Here is a 15,236-nt window from a genome sequence, read left to right as displayed (position 1 = left end):
GTTGACTCTGTTGATGTCTGTTCATTGTCATTATTAGTTCTCAAAAAAGCCTTTGTTAAAAGGTCCTGTAGTATAAGATGAATGTTGTTAGAGTCTATATAGTGGACAATGTTTATTATATTATCTTATCTAAACAGTTCAAAATAAATCCAGCCGCGAACCCCCAAAAAGGGAGGAAAGTGGGCTGTTTACAGTCATCCTCGTGAGTGAAATAAGCAGCATAATTAATAATGTATTATGTTTATTTAACAAGTACAACGTATGGAAAATAAATGTGTACATATAGCAAACAGCTGAATTCAGAGAATTACTTCGATCAAGCCCTTCATCTGCTTAGCAACGCAGTTACTTGGCAAAGTGCCAGTCGGTCAGTCAGTCATTCTGTTGTTGAATTTGAATGAATCAGATTAAAAAATGACATCCGATTCATTTTTTAAATTTTTTTTTCAATCCTGTAGTGTTGAATACAAAAAAGTGACACACTCTGTACAAGACTGCATCCATATCAAATACATAGTTTATACGGTAAATAAATACTCCACAAGTTCATCTGTGTTTCTGCAACATTTTAATAGTTAATTTTCAAATGTAAGAAATGAAAGCCTCTCTGAATTCTTTATGCTGAAAATAAAGATGTCTTTAGTAGAGCACTTAAGAAAATGATATGCTGAAAAAAATACAGCACATGTGTGGAAAGGGTGCATTTTACTGAAGCATAAACCCCTTATAAATAATAAACCTATCTTCAAAAGATCTCATTATAGTTTAACAACTCTACAGAAACATAAAAATTAACATAAAGCCTATTCACAAACAGCAAAGCTCTTTCCTCTCAGAAAAAATCAGAACAAAGCAGGAATTTGGTCCCTTTTTCCTAATAATAATAATAATAATAATAATAATAATAATAATACAGAGCTGTAGATACTGAAGAGTTTAATAATCCATGAGCTCAATAGAACAAGGCTTTAATACGCTGATGCAGTATTATGTTTAATAATGAAAAATGAATTTATGTATATATGCAAATTGCAACACAAAACTACACAAAGTGTAGCTATGTTGTGTGCTATGTGCAGCAAGTATATTGTAACCCTCTATTAAGGACCAGAAATATTGATTATGGAGATTCTGTGCACAAGGCAAACAGCAAGACAAGCCTAACCAGATCCAAAACACATCAATCCAAAACACACTACTTTTGAAAAATGGAAACTATTTTTTTGTTTTACTTTTATGATCGAGATGATTGTAAATACCATGTTTCAATTTTAGTAATTAACTTCTAAAGAACAAAAGGGTCACTTTTTGCAAAAGAGGTTTCATGTGGAAATAAGTCAGTGACATCTCCTGGGCTGTAATGAAAAATAGATTAAATGAGTATAAAGAAAAAGTAAATCATCAGAAGTGACATACAGAGAGATGCCTCAATATACCGTCCTCTTCTTATCTACTACTTGTGCTAAATAATAGTTAGCAAATTCCATCACAATTCTTCCAGTCATCTCACCGCATATGCATTTACATGCAGTAAACATATGACTTACTGTGCATATGTGCTGTGTATGTTAATGCATCTTTAACATATAGGCCAACCAGAATAAAAAGATCCCAGGAATGCCAGTGATTGCTAAGAACATGCCAAACAACAAATACAAAGAATCCAACAAGTGTGCGTACTTCCTGTAACTATGGTCAAGCAATCACATGTGCGTGCTTCCTGCAACTATGGTCAAGCAATCACATGTGCGTGCTTCCTGTAACTATGGTCAAGCAATCACATGTGCGTGCTTCCTGTAACTATGGTCAAGCAATCACATGTGCGCGCTTCCTGTAACTATGGTCAAGCAATCACATGTGCGCGCTTCCTGTAACTATGGTCAAGCGATCATGTGTGTGCGCTTACTGTAACTATGGTCAAGCAATCACGTGTGCACACTTCCTGTAACTATGGTCAAGCAATCACATGTGCGTGCTTCCTGTAACTATGGTCAAGCAATCACATGTGCGTACTTCCTGTAACTATGGTCAAGCGATCACGTGTGCGCGCTTACTGTAACTATGGTCAAGCAATCACGTGTGCGCGCTTACTGTAACTATGGTCAAGCAATCACGTGTGCACACTTCCTGTAACTATGGTCAAGTGATCACGTGCTCACTTACTGTAACTATGGTCACGCAATCACGTGCTCATTTACTGTAACTATGCAATGGGTGTACAAATACTTTTTTCTTTATTTCAAAACACTGAAAAACATTGGGGGGAAAAAAAACAAAACATGCATACAAAAGTTTTGCATCACCCTATAGAATGAACTCATTTTGCTTCTTAAAGTCGAATGAAAGCTGCTGAATAATGCTACATTAACATATTGAATGATATACCGCTTTGTAGTTTTACATATACGTAACGAAAAACTGACAACATTTTTTAAATATGAAATACTGTACTACTATGATGGCTATTATGACACTTGCAATATAATTTTGTAGTGTCTTTGATTACATGATGTTAAATAAAAGATCTACATTATGTTCATACAGTTTATTTTTAATTTGTATTAATGTCTGAATCCTACATTTCTAGGAGACGCAAAACCTTTGTCCATAGCCGTACACAATTGCTGGCATGTACTGTAAACTGATAACATATACTGTAGGAGAACCAGTCGCACAAACCCTCTGGGAAGAAAGAACTTCAACACAGCACCACTTCACTGCATTTTGTTCACCATTATGCTGTTCGTTCGGAAGGACATAATTAACTGGTTTTGTTAATTTGATATTACGATTTGGAGCACTGCTGTTCAGTTTTAAGTGATAATCTCACCAATTTACTTGATATGATAAGCATATCAATCATTTTCCAAATGCATAGTGTTATTAGGCTCTTGTGTATTAACTAAAATCTGAACTGCTCATCAGCCTCTAGTTTTTTGTTATAAAATCTGAAATTCACCTTCCAAGATAAAGTGAAACAGTAACAAATAAAACCCTGTATCACTTCCTGGAGCAAAAGGCAGATAAATATAAAAAAATTTAAAAAACAACTTCAAATTATGAACAAGACCAAGAAAGCTCACCATTATTACCAACATCGGCACCCAACTACGCTACATTGATGAGCCACAGCCACATATAGATTCCTAACAAAATGATCCTGGCCTTGCCTTTGGGAAGGGGGCTGAAAAACATATTCAGGCTTGCTTATCCTCTGCTTCCAAAGATAGATATACGTAGGGGTACATTTTAATGCAGGTCTTTTTGCCAGGTTTGTGAAGATCAATCTATTGCACGTTGTTGTTTTCCCTGTTAGCACATGTATCCCATCCAATATCTTAAAGTACATAACAAAATACTGTATAAATGCTTTCTATTTTTGTAAGACATAAATAACATAAACAACTATTTTATGCAGAAAACTAAGTAACTGGGTATTTCTGTAGCCCTTGATTATACCCGAATGCATTATTTGCAGGTCAGTCTACACTGGATTCTGACAAAAGATGGGACGAAGTTATTGGTTTTTTTTTTATCTATCTTACACTTCTACGTCTTAGGGCAATGTTGATTCTTGTTAAATTCTTTAACTAAGTTAGCATAGTAAATGTTCACTGTGGCAATCTTCTCCAAATGATGAACAGAACTGCTGAAAAAAACAGGAGGCTGGACCTTTAAAATGAATGCTCTTACGAGATTTCTGAACTGAAATTTGTAATATAAACAGAAGCACAGTGGATCAGTTGAATTCTCTTATGTAAATCACTAAACAAAAATGCATCTTTTTTAAAAGTATTATCAGACACAAACGTCCTGGTTTGGCTGGGAAGCACAGTTAAGTCATCTAGCACAGGGATTTTAAAAGGATTTTGTTTTTCAGATGGGACTTGAACTCGTGGCCTTCTGATGCAGATGGTCCACAGAGTACAGCACTGGCTGTGTTAAGCCAATACATAAAGCTCTCTTAATACCCACAGGAATGCATTGTTAGCTGCAGACAATGCTGCCTAAAACCACTGGCTTTCTTTCAGTCACCTCCATCATGCTTGAAGCAGCACAAATCTATGGAACTGTAGAGGCTTTTGAAAAACCCTTATGAGCCCAGATACAACACAATTCCCTAAAATATCTGCATTTCTGTAAGGGTCCTTTTACATATCTGATTCTTAACAGTTGGACAAAACAGGCTTGCCAACTTTAAGTATCAAATATTCTTACAAGAAAATGTGCTGCAGACAACTGTATAAATTAAAGTGTGCTGAGCACAGTAATTACTCTTTACTGAAAATAATTTTGCAATGTTCAAAATATTAACCTCATAACTCTGTCCTAGGATCTTTATCAACATCAGATTTATTTATTTATTGATTTATTTATTGATTTTTTTAAAATTCAGTTTAAATCAGGCATAAATAGAGACAGATATGTTCCAAGGGTCTTTCCTGCACTTCCTGTGTTTTCTTTATACAGCAGGGCAGCATATGACCTTGTATTTTATTTTTCTTTACATAAACCAAACTAATTTGTTCTAAACATTGTCACATCCATAACATGTCAACTCTGTACACATTTTAGACTAAAATCAAAACATGATTTAAGATTAAAAATGTATAATTTTATTTGCACTTTGTGTTACCTTGAAACTTTAGTAAAACAAGATGGCTGCTTTGTCTGGTGCTTTGATAAAATGTAAAAAAATATATATTTTGTCTACTCCGCAAGACATCAACTCCATCAGATTCACAATGTAGAAATGGTCTATATGCTTACAGAGCGGATAAACACTTATATACCTTCCTGTAATCTATCCTTAATCTCAGTCATTTATTTACTTTTGTGGGTACAATGTTGTAAATATACAGGGTGATTTGATGTAATAAAATTACTTTCTATGCACCATATCATTGCTGTGGTAAACTTACTTTCTAATCACCCTATACATTACTTAAATAATTTCGGTGAAAAAAAAAATTGTGCAAACTTTTTTTTTTAAACCTGCACATGCAATTCCTTACAGAAAACCCAACAGTAAGACTCAGTTATTCCTTACCTTGTGCTCTAATGCCCTTTTATGTAACAGCACCCAAAACCAGAAACGTTTCTATGTCAGTACCATGAAAATGCAGGTTTAATGCTAGAGGGTCTTAAATCCTCTGGACCTGTGCAATCAACGAGACGCAAAGGCAGCTTTCATTTAGTACGTTGACCTCCAGCAAGGGAAGCATGTTATCTTCAAACCTGTCAACGATGCTGAAACAAAGACACCATTTCAGACCCAGAAATGACATAACACAAGTGGAAACAGTGGAACAGAACTGAGGACATGACACCAGAAGGGGTACCAGTTAAACTCATCAAAATGGGAAGCCTTTCAAAACGTATCAGTGAATATCAGAAAAAAAGGTGAAAAATGAAACCCCACATGTGTGTTTAGAAACATTTCAGTGTAAAGAATACTGAATTGTATGACAATCACTGGTGGTTAGCTAAAGTCATCGTGGTAGATGTCGAACCTCACACCTGAAACTGGAAGTTCCACACCCCCATGGCCCACAGCCTACATTTCAGCACAGGAAAGGCAGAAGAGCTGTGTGTTTCGGTGCTCTCGTAGATGTATTGTTACCAGTAAGCTGAGTGGAAATGCCTCTCCTATTCTTGCAAGCAGCACGAGAGAGATATATAGCATCTCTCCAGAAGCAATGTATTTTATATAGGATAAACATCTTAATATACTGCTACCTAGCTCTTAAATTTCACATTTTATACATCTGGAACATGGTAGGTTTTTACACTTTTTGAGCTGTCATGTTTTTTTTCCTCGTCTCTTGATTCAAACAAGTTAGCAGAGGCCAACACACTAAACTAGATCCATTGATGATTTTCTTTCCCCTCTGGTTTTTTTGGCATTCACCAAAAAAGGATTTCATTCCATATTTTCAAGCTGATGCCTAGTTTTGCATTTTTCAAAGATGTATTCTTTTCTCTGTAGAAACAATAACTTTAATTCCAAAGCTATAGCTTACCTTATTCTAAATATATAGACGCTTCTAAACAATTCAAACTTGTGACCTTATGGGAAAAATAAACACTAATCTGAATGTTTGATTTTCTCTTGTTCATCTCATTTTTATAATCACAATCAACAGTAATGTTTGTGGCTTGATCTAAACTTTAATAAACCACTGTTTTAAGTTTTAATGAGAAAGTCTTTGTATTCCTGTATAGTCACCTCAGTCAGACATCACGTCAACTTTGTCAAGTACATGTCAACACCATCATACTGATGTATTAGGCAGATTTTTAGACAAAATACTTCAACATTTTTAATTAAAATTCTGATGAACTGTTAAAATGGTTCTTATTTCATAAGTTTAAAACATATTTTATTTTTCTCATTTGATAACAAATAATAAAAAAAAAAAACATTTATCTTAAAGATAGAGTTTTGGATTCCATAAAAATTCAGTACTGGGTGTATTTTGCACATATTTTTACAAAAAAAAAAAAAAGAGTATCCCACTTTTTTTTTTTCTTGTGTAGCACAATGTGTTATTTAGCTAAAAAAGACAAAACCCCTCAAATGAACTCTGATTTAAAAAAATTATATAATGGCATGCTTTTTGTATTATATGAAGGAGTTGAACAAAATCTCCATTATCAATTACATTACCTGCTTTTTTTTATAAAATGGTCACTTGGTTGAACTTTTACATAAATTATTAATTCATACTATGGTCTAGTTAAAAAGAATCATTGATTTGTTTCAACCATTTAGTTTGTAAGTAGGCATATGTGAATCATCCAAACCAACTTCATTTTAACTAAACCAATTTAACCAAGACCTGATTTTTTTCCACTTCAAAACCAGAGATCAGTTTGATTGTAAATGAATGGCACATATGGAATATACTAGGGCTGTAGGGGTTTAAACGTGGATTAAAAATATTTTTGTTTAAAATTTGTATTATACGTTTAAAATGCAACTTAACAGTAAAATATATTATCAAATTATTTTTGCATGTTTTCCGCATAGATATGCTTCTCTTTCTATATGTATGGTTTTCCCCTTTAAAGAAACCTGACCTGTTCTCCCACATGATCACCCTAAAGACGTCTTGCATTAATTAAGGACGGACCAACTTCCTGCGTTGTTGTGTATCTCCAAAGATACTATATTCTCTTTAAGGGTGTTCGATTCCAAAGTTTTTGGAGTCGATTCCAAAAACGATTCTTAATTTGAGAATCGATGGGATTGACTCCAAGAATCGATTCCCAAAGCCATTCCTGTCGATTCCAATAAATAAAAGATAAAGAAACTCCCACATACTGCTGTGTAAACAAGCATATTTATTGCATCACAAAACTATTTACAATTTGGTCTGCTTTTAAAAAAAGATTGGAAAAAAAAACAACAAAAATAAAACCAAACTACTAAAAAAGCTGGCACTTTGTCACCTTTTAGCAGGTTATGGTGTAAAAACCTAATTGAAAAATAAATAAATAAACAAAAGTAGCTGTCACTTTGTCCCTTATGGCAGGTTATAGTGAAGGAACATCGCCATTTTCACTTGCTTTGCTCCAAGACTGCAGCATTTTTTTTTAAACTGGTCAATAAACTCTCTACGCGTGTATGACATGGAAGAAAAGAATTAGCGGCTCCTTGAGTAGCTGATGCAATTTCAGATTCTTGTGTAAGCGCATCAAATATGTATATTTCCGACCGTGAATGAAATCATTATATCGTAATAAATGCAGAAAGATGCTCTTAACATTTGACATTTATTGTGATTTAAAGGCAGACATTTCATACCCAAATAGTATGTTAGGTCAGGACACTCCACGAGGAGCGCCTTTAACGGAGCGCCACTCGAGCACCCCTACGGCTTTGATTTTTAATGAAAAAAAAGGGTTTTGATTCTGGACATATTTTGTTTCCTGCCAACAATATACGAGTGAATGAAACTAAAAATGAAATCTTCGGGGCTCCTGAGTGGCGCATCCAGTAAAGGCGCTCCGTGTGGAGTGCAGGATGTGCCCTATAGCCTGGAGAGCGCAGGTTCGAATCCAGGCTATGTCTCAGCCGACCGTGACCGGGAGTTCCTAGGGGGCGGTGTACAATTGGTCGAGCGCTGCCCGGGTCGGGAGGGCTTAGATCGGCAGGGGGATCCACGGCTCACCATGCATCTTGTGCACTGTGTTTACGTTTAATTTAAATATTGAGATGCTGGGATCCCGAGTGGCACATACGGTAAAGGCACTCCGCGTGGAGTGCAGGACGCGCCCTATAGCCTGGAGGTCGCTGATTCGAGTCCAGGATATTTTGCAGGGTTGGTAGCGGTGAGCTGAGCCTAAAATACAATTGGATATCTCATATTGGGAGAAAAACGACTACTAAATTTAAGAAAAAATAAATAAATAAATAAATAAAATAGAGATGTTTTTTAATGTTTTTTTTCGATGTTGGATACACACACTTTTTATGGAGCTTACGGAGAAATGGTACGTCGTAAAATCAACTATGAATGTTTTTTTATGCTATTAAAATAGATTACATTTTAGTGCTAACTTACAGTCCTTCCTTATGCAAACTGAGGTTAAAATATGACTTAAAATATTGTAAGTAAAATCAAAAAATATGAAATGAGCGAAACATTAAATTTATGGCCGTTTAAATGGTTAAACGATTGGATTAACAATGGGTTTAAACGTTGTAAGGCAGTGTGTTGTGTGAGACAGCAGGGAGGGGGTTAAAACCTCCCTGAAGGAAAAATGGCACCTTTTTGTATTTAGTTAATTAGTTTTGTTAATTGTTTTATTATTAATTATCCCCTGCACCTGGTAGCTATTGTAAATTAGAGCCAGGTGCAGGGTATTTAGGAGGAGCAGTCAGTCTGCTCAAGGCTGCTGAGTAGAAGGAGGCAGATGAGTAAGTAAGTGCTGTGTTAGCGTGTGTGTTCTGTGGTGCCAGGTAAACGGCTTAGCCGTCCTGCAAGTTAGCCAGGGAAAGTACCTGTTTAGTAAGCGCTCCAAAACGGAGTTAGGTTTTTGTTTTGTGTTTATTTTGTTTCTGTTTAATAAAAATAGCGCAGCCGCGCTTTAAAACTCCATTTCTCTGTCCTGGGTCGCAGTTCTTAAAGGGGCACGAACCCGAGTGAGTGGCAAGCTCGCTCACGTGTAGTCAATTAAACGTAGATTTACAGCCCTAGAATATACCCAAAATCAATATACTATAATGCACAGTACCTATTACTTCTTACCAATGCTTTAGCTTTGTGTGTAGCCACATTAGAAGTATTTTACATATAATGTGATAGGACTGTCTTTAATGCAGCTAATAGTCCAGTAAAAGGTTACCTGTGTGTGTGTATCACTCTGTACATTGACAAAACTCAGGCTTGTGTTACGTAATTGTTTTTTCACATTAAAAATACATAAATGGCTGGCAATAATGATTGTCAATATACCTGCAGTGTGTGTAAAACCTATACATACTTCAGTTCTCTTGCTGCAAAGTTTTTTTTTTTTTTTTTTTAATACTGCAAGTTATTCATTCCTCTGTTGAATACAGCCTATTGTATCCACAATACATTTTTGATGAGATGTTGCACTCTACTATAAGTTATGTAAAGGCAGAAATAAACTGTAATCCAGAATGCTGCTAAAAGAAACTTCTAACCAAGGGGGCCCAATTCCAGTCCTGGAAGGCAAATACAGTCCAGGATTAACAGGCACAATGCAATAGTTTAAACACATAGGCCTACTTTAAGACCTAATCGCAGTATGCAGGGTACAAGTTATTCAGATTAATTTTCATTTAAAATCATTTGGGTATAAATTTGAGGTTTCCATCGCAACAAATAAATAAAGATATGAACCCCAGTTCAAATCCTACCAATATTACCCTTGTTTGATGGAGAGTGTTATTATGAGTAGCCAGCATCCTTATGTGTGATTCAATGCGATCAAAATCCTTCAGGAACTCACGGTTTCTAATCCGAGCCCGTTTCTCTCTCTCACATATCTCCTTCAGGTAGCACTGGAGTTGAGCATTTTTTATCTGGTTACTGGGAGACAAAAAAAAAAAAAAAGACATTTGAATGACAGCCCTCCATTTATACCCAGTACATTTATAATAAAACAGTCTATTTACCAGCAGAAAGCAATTGGAGCAACACTGCTCTTTTTTAAAAGAAATATCATTTGGCAATCACATTTTGAAGTGTGCAATGATACAGATACAAGCAAGACTATTCCTGGCAACGTTTAATACAGTGGGGTTTATTTGAATGGTCTGAACAGAGGGGGTTCTTAATAATTCTGCCTTTAAACTAGCATATCCTGTGTTTACTGTAATTGTATTGTACTCATTTAAATGGTTCTAAAATGTTCATCATCAATGTGGTGCTGTATGCATGTCCAAAGTGATACCTTACCAGCTAGCTGGTGGGAGTAGGCAAGCACAGTATTCATTAGACACTAGCACTGTATGCCTACTTCTTAAACTATTAACTTCACATCCTCTCCCCCTATTGTAACAACTTAGTTAAAATAAATACACAAATAAATACATAAATACATAAATAAATAAATGCATTACACGGGAATGCATATGTTACCTGTTTGACCCTATTCTGCCTGCTTTCTTACTAAAGAAATCCCTGAATATAACCATCCCCTTTTAAAAATATATTTTAATAGGCAAGACATCCAATTCCAATACAGATGGGATACTTGTTCTTCATTTATCCCACAAAAAGTGTGTTTATGCAATGGTGACTGCCAATACACCGCATACTGCAAAAGCTGGCTTGATACTAGCCTGCTTTGCAAATGTTGGTGTAAAAAAGTACTTTTAAAATGCTTCCAAACTGTTCACATGTTGCACTTATTTACCAAAACGAATCTTTGCTGTAGAACCGAGTAATTGTAATCATTAGCAAGAAATTAATAATAATAATAATAATAATAATAATAGGTTGATGCAAAAAAACACTGGGCCATTGTAAACTGTATTGGTACAATACATTTAAAAGTGTGATATACTCACATTCGCTCATCAGATCTGCTATATGCAAATAGCTGCTTTTCTAGCTCCAACCTCTTTTTTTCACTGTTAAAAAAGAGATTCATATTGATGTTAAATAGGTGTGTACATTGCATGTAGACTAATATACAATATATAGCTGAAAGATTATATAGATTTTTATTTAATATTTTTTTTAACATCAACATTTTGTTTTATTGATAAAAAAGGCATAACAGTATTAAGAACATTAAAAAGAAGAGAGAGAGAGAGAGAGAGAGAGAGAGAGAGAGAGGAAATGACTTCTCCAACCAACTAGTCTTGGCATTTCATAATTATTGATGCTTCTCTTGCAAAATAATAATAATAATAATAATAATAATAATAATAATAATTCAAAGTGGGTCTTCTGACAATTCTAGCATTGCTTGGCTATATGTGCATGCCTATACTATTTGATAATTCTATAATGTGCATATGCTACTGGCAAAGTCCAAATTTAGATTGCAGCTTCCATACTTTCTTTAAAATATGTAACATTCTGGGCACTGCTTATAACTTATGTAGGCCTTCCTAAAGCCATCCTCAGTTAGGCATTTTTATGAGCGTCTGTGTATTATGTTTTAATTAGTTTATGTATTGTCTGTGTGGATTAATTTCAGGTGCTGGTGATGCATATACTGTATGTAAATAATATTAGTAAAAAGCAAAAAAGTAACATCAAATAAGACGTATGGAAAAGTAATATCTTCAACAAAGCTATATCAACACAGAGATCCTGTGATCCGCTGTGACTCCTAGGCTACACACACACACGTAACACTCCAGTTTATATCTATGCATTAACCCTTAACTAAATGGGAGATCTAAATGCCACCGTTTTTTTTTTCTTTTTTTTACTGTATTAAATATTCTGCTTAAACAACATAAAATACTGGCAACCACAAGAACGCCACGTTCAAGGCAATGTCATGCCAAAACTTCTCAATATTATTGTTTGGTCGTAGCCAAGCAGCAGCAAGTGCACACTGGGAACTCGGAATGCCCAATCTGTGCGCTTGATTATAAAGGAGTACAGTCGCGCATGTATACGACTGCCTTGAACGTTATTATACTTTCACATATTCCAACTTACATTTTGAACAAATAACGCTGCTGGTTTTTGTACTCAATACATTGGACCTGCGTTTCAGTTTGTTGTGATCAATGGAAGCTCAGCCTTAGTAAATCTAGTCCGTGGTCTGCAGTTGGCCTGGTGACGATTTAGCTAAACAAACGAAAAATCGCTTAAATTAAAATACTATATTATAAAGTTACCTTTGGTGTAACTTGTGTTGCATGTTGCCGGTTTTCTCAAAATATTCCTTCTCAGAGAACGCCATGGGTTTCCTTGTAATTTACAGAAACGTGTGTCCACTGTTCAGCAGCAGGTTCCTCGTTGTTTAACCTGGTTGTCATAATCACAGACTCCCAGAAAGCATTGCTGGTAAACATTCAATCCATGTGGAGAGCTGGGGGGGAGAGAGGGCAAAAGAGGCGAGAACCTTTTCAGTGTCAAAAAGACGTTTGTTTTCATCCTTATACAACTTAAGGTCGGTACAGATACACTGCACTGGACTGAACTTATCTCTAACTTGCTGCAGTGCAAACGAGTGCAACACATTATTGATTTGACTTCAATCTGGAATTCCACAATGGCCTGCGAGCCGCAAACACACAGGATTCTGGCTACAGAAGTCTTACGAAAGGTATGAATATTTTACCCCTCAAAAGGTAATCATATATGTTTTGTTTATACTATATTCTAAGTACAATATTCTTCTTCCTTGGCGAGGCTCCTTTTGCATAGCAGTTTGTTTGAGCCATACATAACACGAACTTTTCCTAAAGGGTTGTATTGCATAAATTAAGCTCACGTTACTGTAAAATCAGGATTAGACCAATTCAATTGTGGTATGTGGTAGGTGTGAGTCTCATTGCTGCGAGGTCACGGTGAAATGCAATTTTCTTTATTTGAGATAACCATTAAATGAAAACACCCAAACATTGCACAATACATGCCGTAGATTTGGGGACATTTGTAAATTGCTTTGTACTATATATATGTGTGTGTGTGTGTGTGTGTGTGTGTGTGTGTGTGTGTGTGTGTGAGTGAATTTAAATCTGCTCCTATTTACTACTGATTTTATTGTATTTTATAACTGCTTATATCTGTAATGTGATACTTTGTACAACTGTAAGTCGTCTGGATAATGGTGTCTGCTAAGAAATAATAATAATAATAATAATAATAATAATAATAATAATAATAATGATAATAATGATAATAATATTTTATTTAAAGTCCTGTATTGGGTTAATGGATTTTAAAGTCAATATCTTGTCTAAACGCCCCCCACCCCTTCAATTAAGGTGTTGTTGTTTACCTTTTTACTTGGTGCATGGTGTCACCTGGTGGTCAACTATTATAAGTGGTTGTTCAAAAGTCACTTGACCACCATTTGTTTCCATGACATTATCCACAGTGAACACTGCAAATCTGCAGGTGGAGTCTAATGCTATAGCAGCGCCCCCTGTGACAGAAAATGTGGCCTGTACCATTGCTAAGCTATCTGGCTTTCATTTATCTAAAGCTCTTTCATAACTACTAAGAAAACATGTGTCGCTTCAGAAGACTCCACCTACTGTTCTACTGATATCTGCTTTGTGTCCTCTTAACCCAGGGACTCTTTAAAGGAATAGTTATTTAGCTGTCAACAGGTGGGATGTTAAGGGGGGTGATGTAAGGATACGCGCAAAGTGATTTTCGGGTGCAAAACTCCCATTATGCTGCTGTAAATCGTGTTTAGCAGCCGTAAAATCTGATTTTACTGTCCGTTAAAAGTGAAGCATATGTAAAGAATGGTGTTCACCTGGCATTCTGCACCCGCTATCATTAATCCATTACAATTATATTGAAATGCATTCAAATGAAAAAAAAAGAGCATGAATTGGGCGGGATCTGGATACTAAGTGGCGCAAACATTATAATGTGATGTGAGGATCTTGCCTTGCACTTAGGCAACTGCTGACCCTCCAAAAACTTTACAGCTCTTCTTACAAGGAGCAAGCCATTGCAGAAGTGAGTAACTAAGAGCTGTATAAAAGAACACACCTGCAGAGACCTGTCACTGGTCTCAGGATAGATGCTGTGGTACACTTCCTGATGCAGAGACGCTTGGTTGAGGAGAGGCAGGAACACGTTCGGAGGAGAAGGGCAAGACGAAGAAGACCCTGCATATTCAATCCCAGGGTCACTTTGTTTGGGATGCCAGAGGATGCGGTGCTAAAGCGTTATTGTCTCACTCCGCAGGTTAGACCTAATAGTTGAATTGAGGGATGAGCTACACCCCAGCGGCAATCTAGGGACCGCTATCCCTGCACATGTGACAGTGCTGTGTTCTCTGCACTACTTAGCCTCTGGTTCCTTTCAGACCACAGCTGGAATGTCTGGAAGGATAGCCCAGTCCCTCATTTCAGCTTTGCTGCCCTTCCTCTGACATTTTTTTTGGTTTGTATTTTCATGCTCCACAAATGTCATAAAGCAACTACTGTTCTCTGTACTCCTATCTCTGCAAGTGCGGCCACTAAATAGACCAATGTGCTCATTGAGACCCTCGTTATCATAATTGCAGATCATTATTTGTGCATTGAGTAGTTTGCATTGCTCTTAAGCTTACATTGGGCGCAGTGCAAAATAATTGCCTGTCCACAATGCATTATTTGCACTGCGCCCATACTTGCATCACCCCCAAGGTGAATGTTTTAACAAATAAATAAATACATGTTAATAACCAAAAAAAAGAGACAGTGATGTCAAAATACTTTCTAAGTAAGTTTCACATTTCTTAATTAAAAAGCAAAAGATCAGGGGCTCTCAAGTGGCACATCTGGTAAAGGCGCTCTGCGTGGACTACAGGGTGTGCCCTATAGCTTGGATGTCACCGGTTCGAGTCCAGGCTATTCCACTGCCGGCCATGGACGGGAGCTCCCAGGGGGCGTCGCACAATTGGCCGAGTGCCGCCTGGGATGGGGGGAGTTGTTTAGGTCGCCAGGGTGTCCTCGGCTCACCGTGCACCAGCGACCCCTGTATTCTTGCCGAGCACCTGCGGGCTTGCCTTTAAGCTGCCCAGAGCTGCGTTGTCCTCCGACGCTGTAGCTCTAAGGTGGCTGC

The 15,236-nt window shown here is 36.5% G+C and overlaps 1 protein-coding gene across 4 annotated transcripts in view; it reads right to left on the bottom strand.

Annotated features, from left to right (window-relative positions):
• Positions 1–12,522, bottom strand: part of kiz (kizuna centrosomal protein) — a 55,624-nt gene extending 43,102 nt beyond the window's left edge. For 2 of the 4 annotated variants that reach the window (XM_034019020.3, XM_059025884.1), the window contains exons 1-3: positions 12,341–12,522; positions 11,048–11,110; positions 9,902–10,064 (exon numbers count right to left, since the gene is read on the bottom strand). In XM_034019020.3, coding sequence (XP_033874911.3) covers positions 9,902–10,064; positions 11,048–11,110; positions 12,341–12,405 — 291 coding nt within the window. In that variant the 5' untranslated portion in view covers positions 12,406–12,522. The other 2 variants (XM_034019019.3, XM_059025885.1) reach the window with 2 other exon arrangements.
• Between the last annotated feature and the right edge of the window lie 2,714 nt (positions 12,523–15,236).

Source organism: Acipenser ruthenus, chromosome 6, assembly GCF_902713425.1.
Source record: "Acipenser ruthenus chromosome 6, fAciRut3.2 maternal haplotype, whole genome shotgun sequence".
Classification (NCBI taxonomy): Eukaryota; Metazoa; Chordata; class Actinopteri; order Acipenseriformes; family Acipenseridae; genus Acipenser; species Acipenser ruthenus.
The sequence above is the reverse complement of the archived record's forward strand: the minus strand, read 5'-3'. Positions and strand labels throughout refer to the sequence as shown.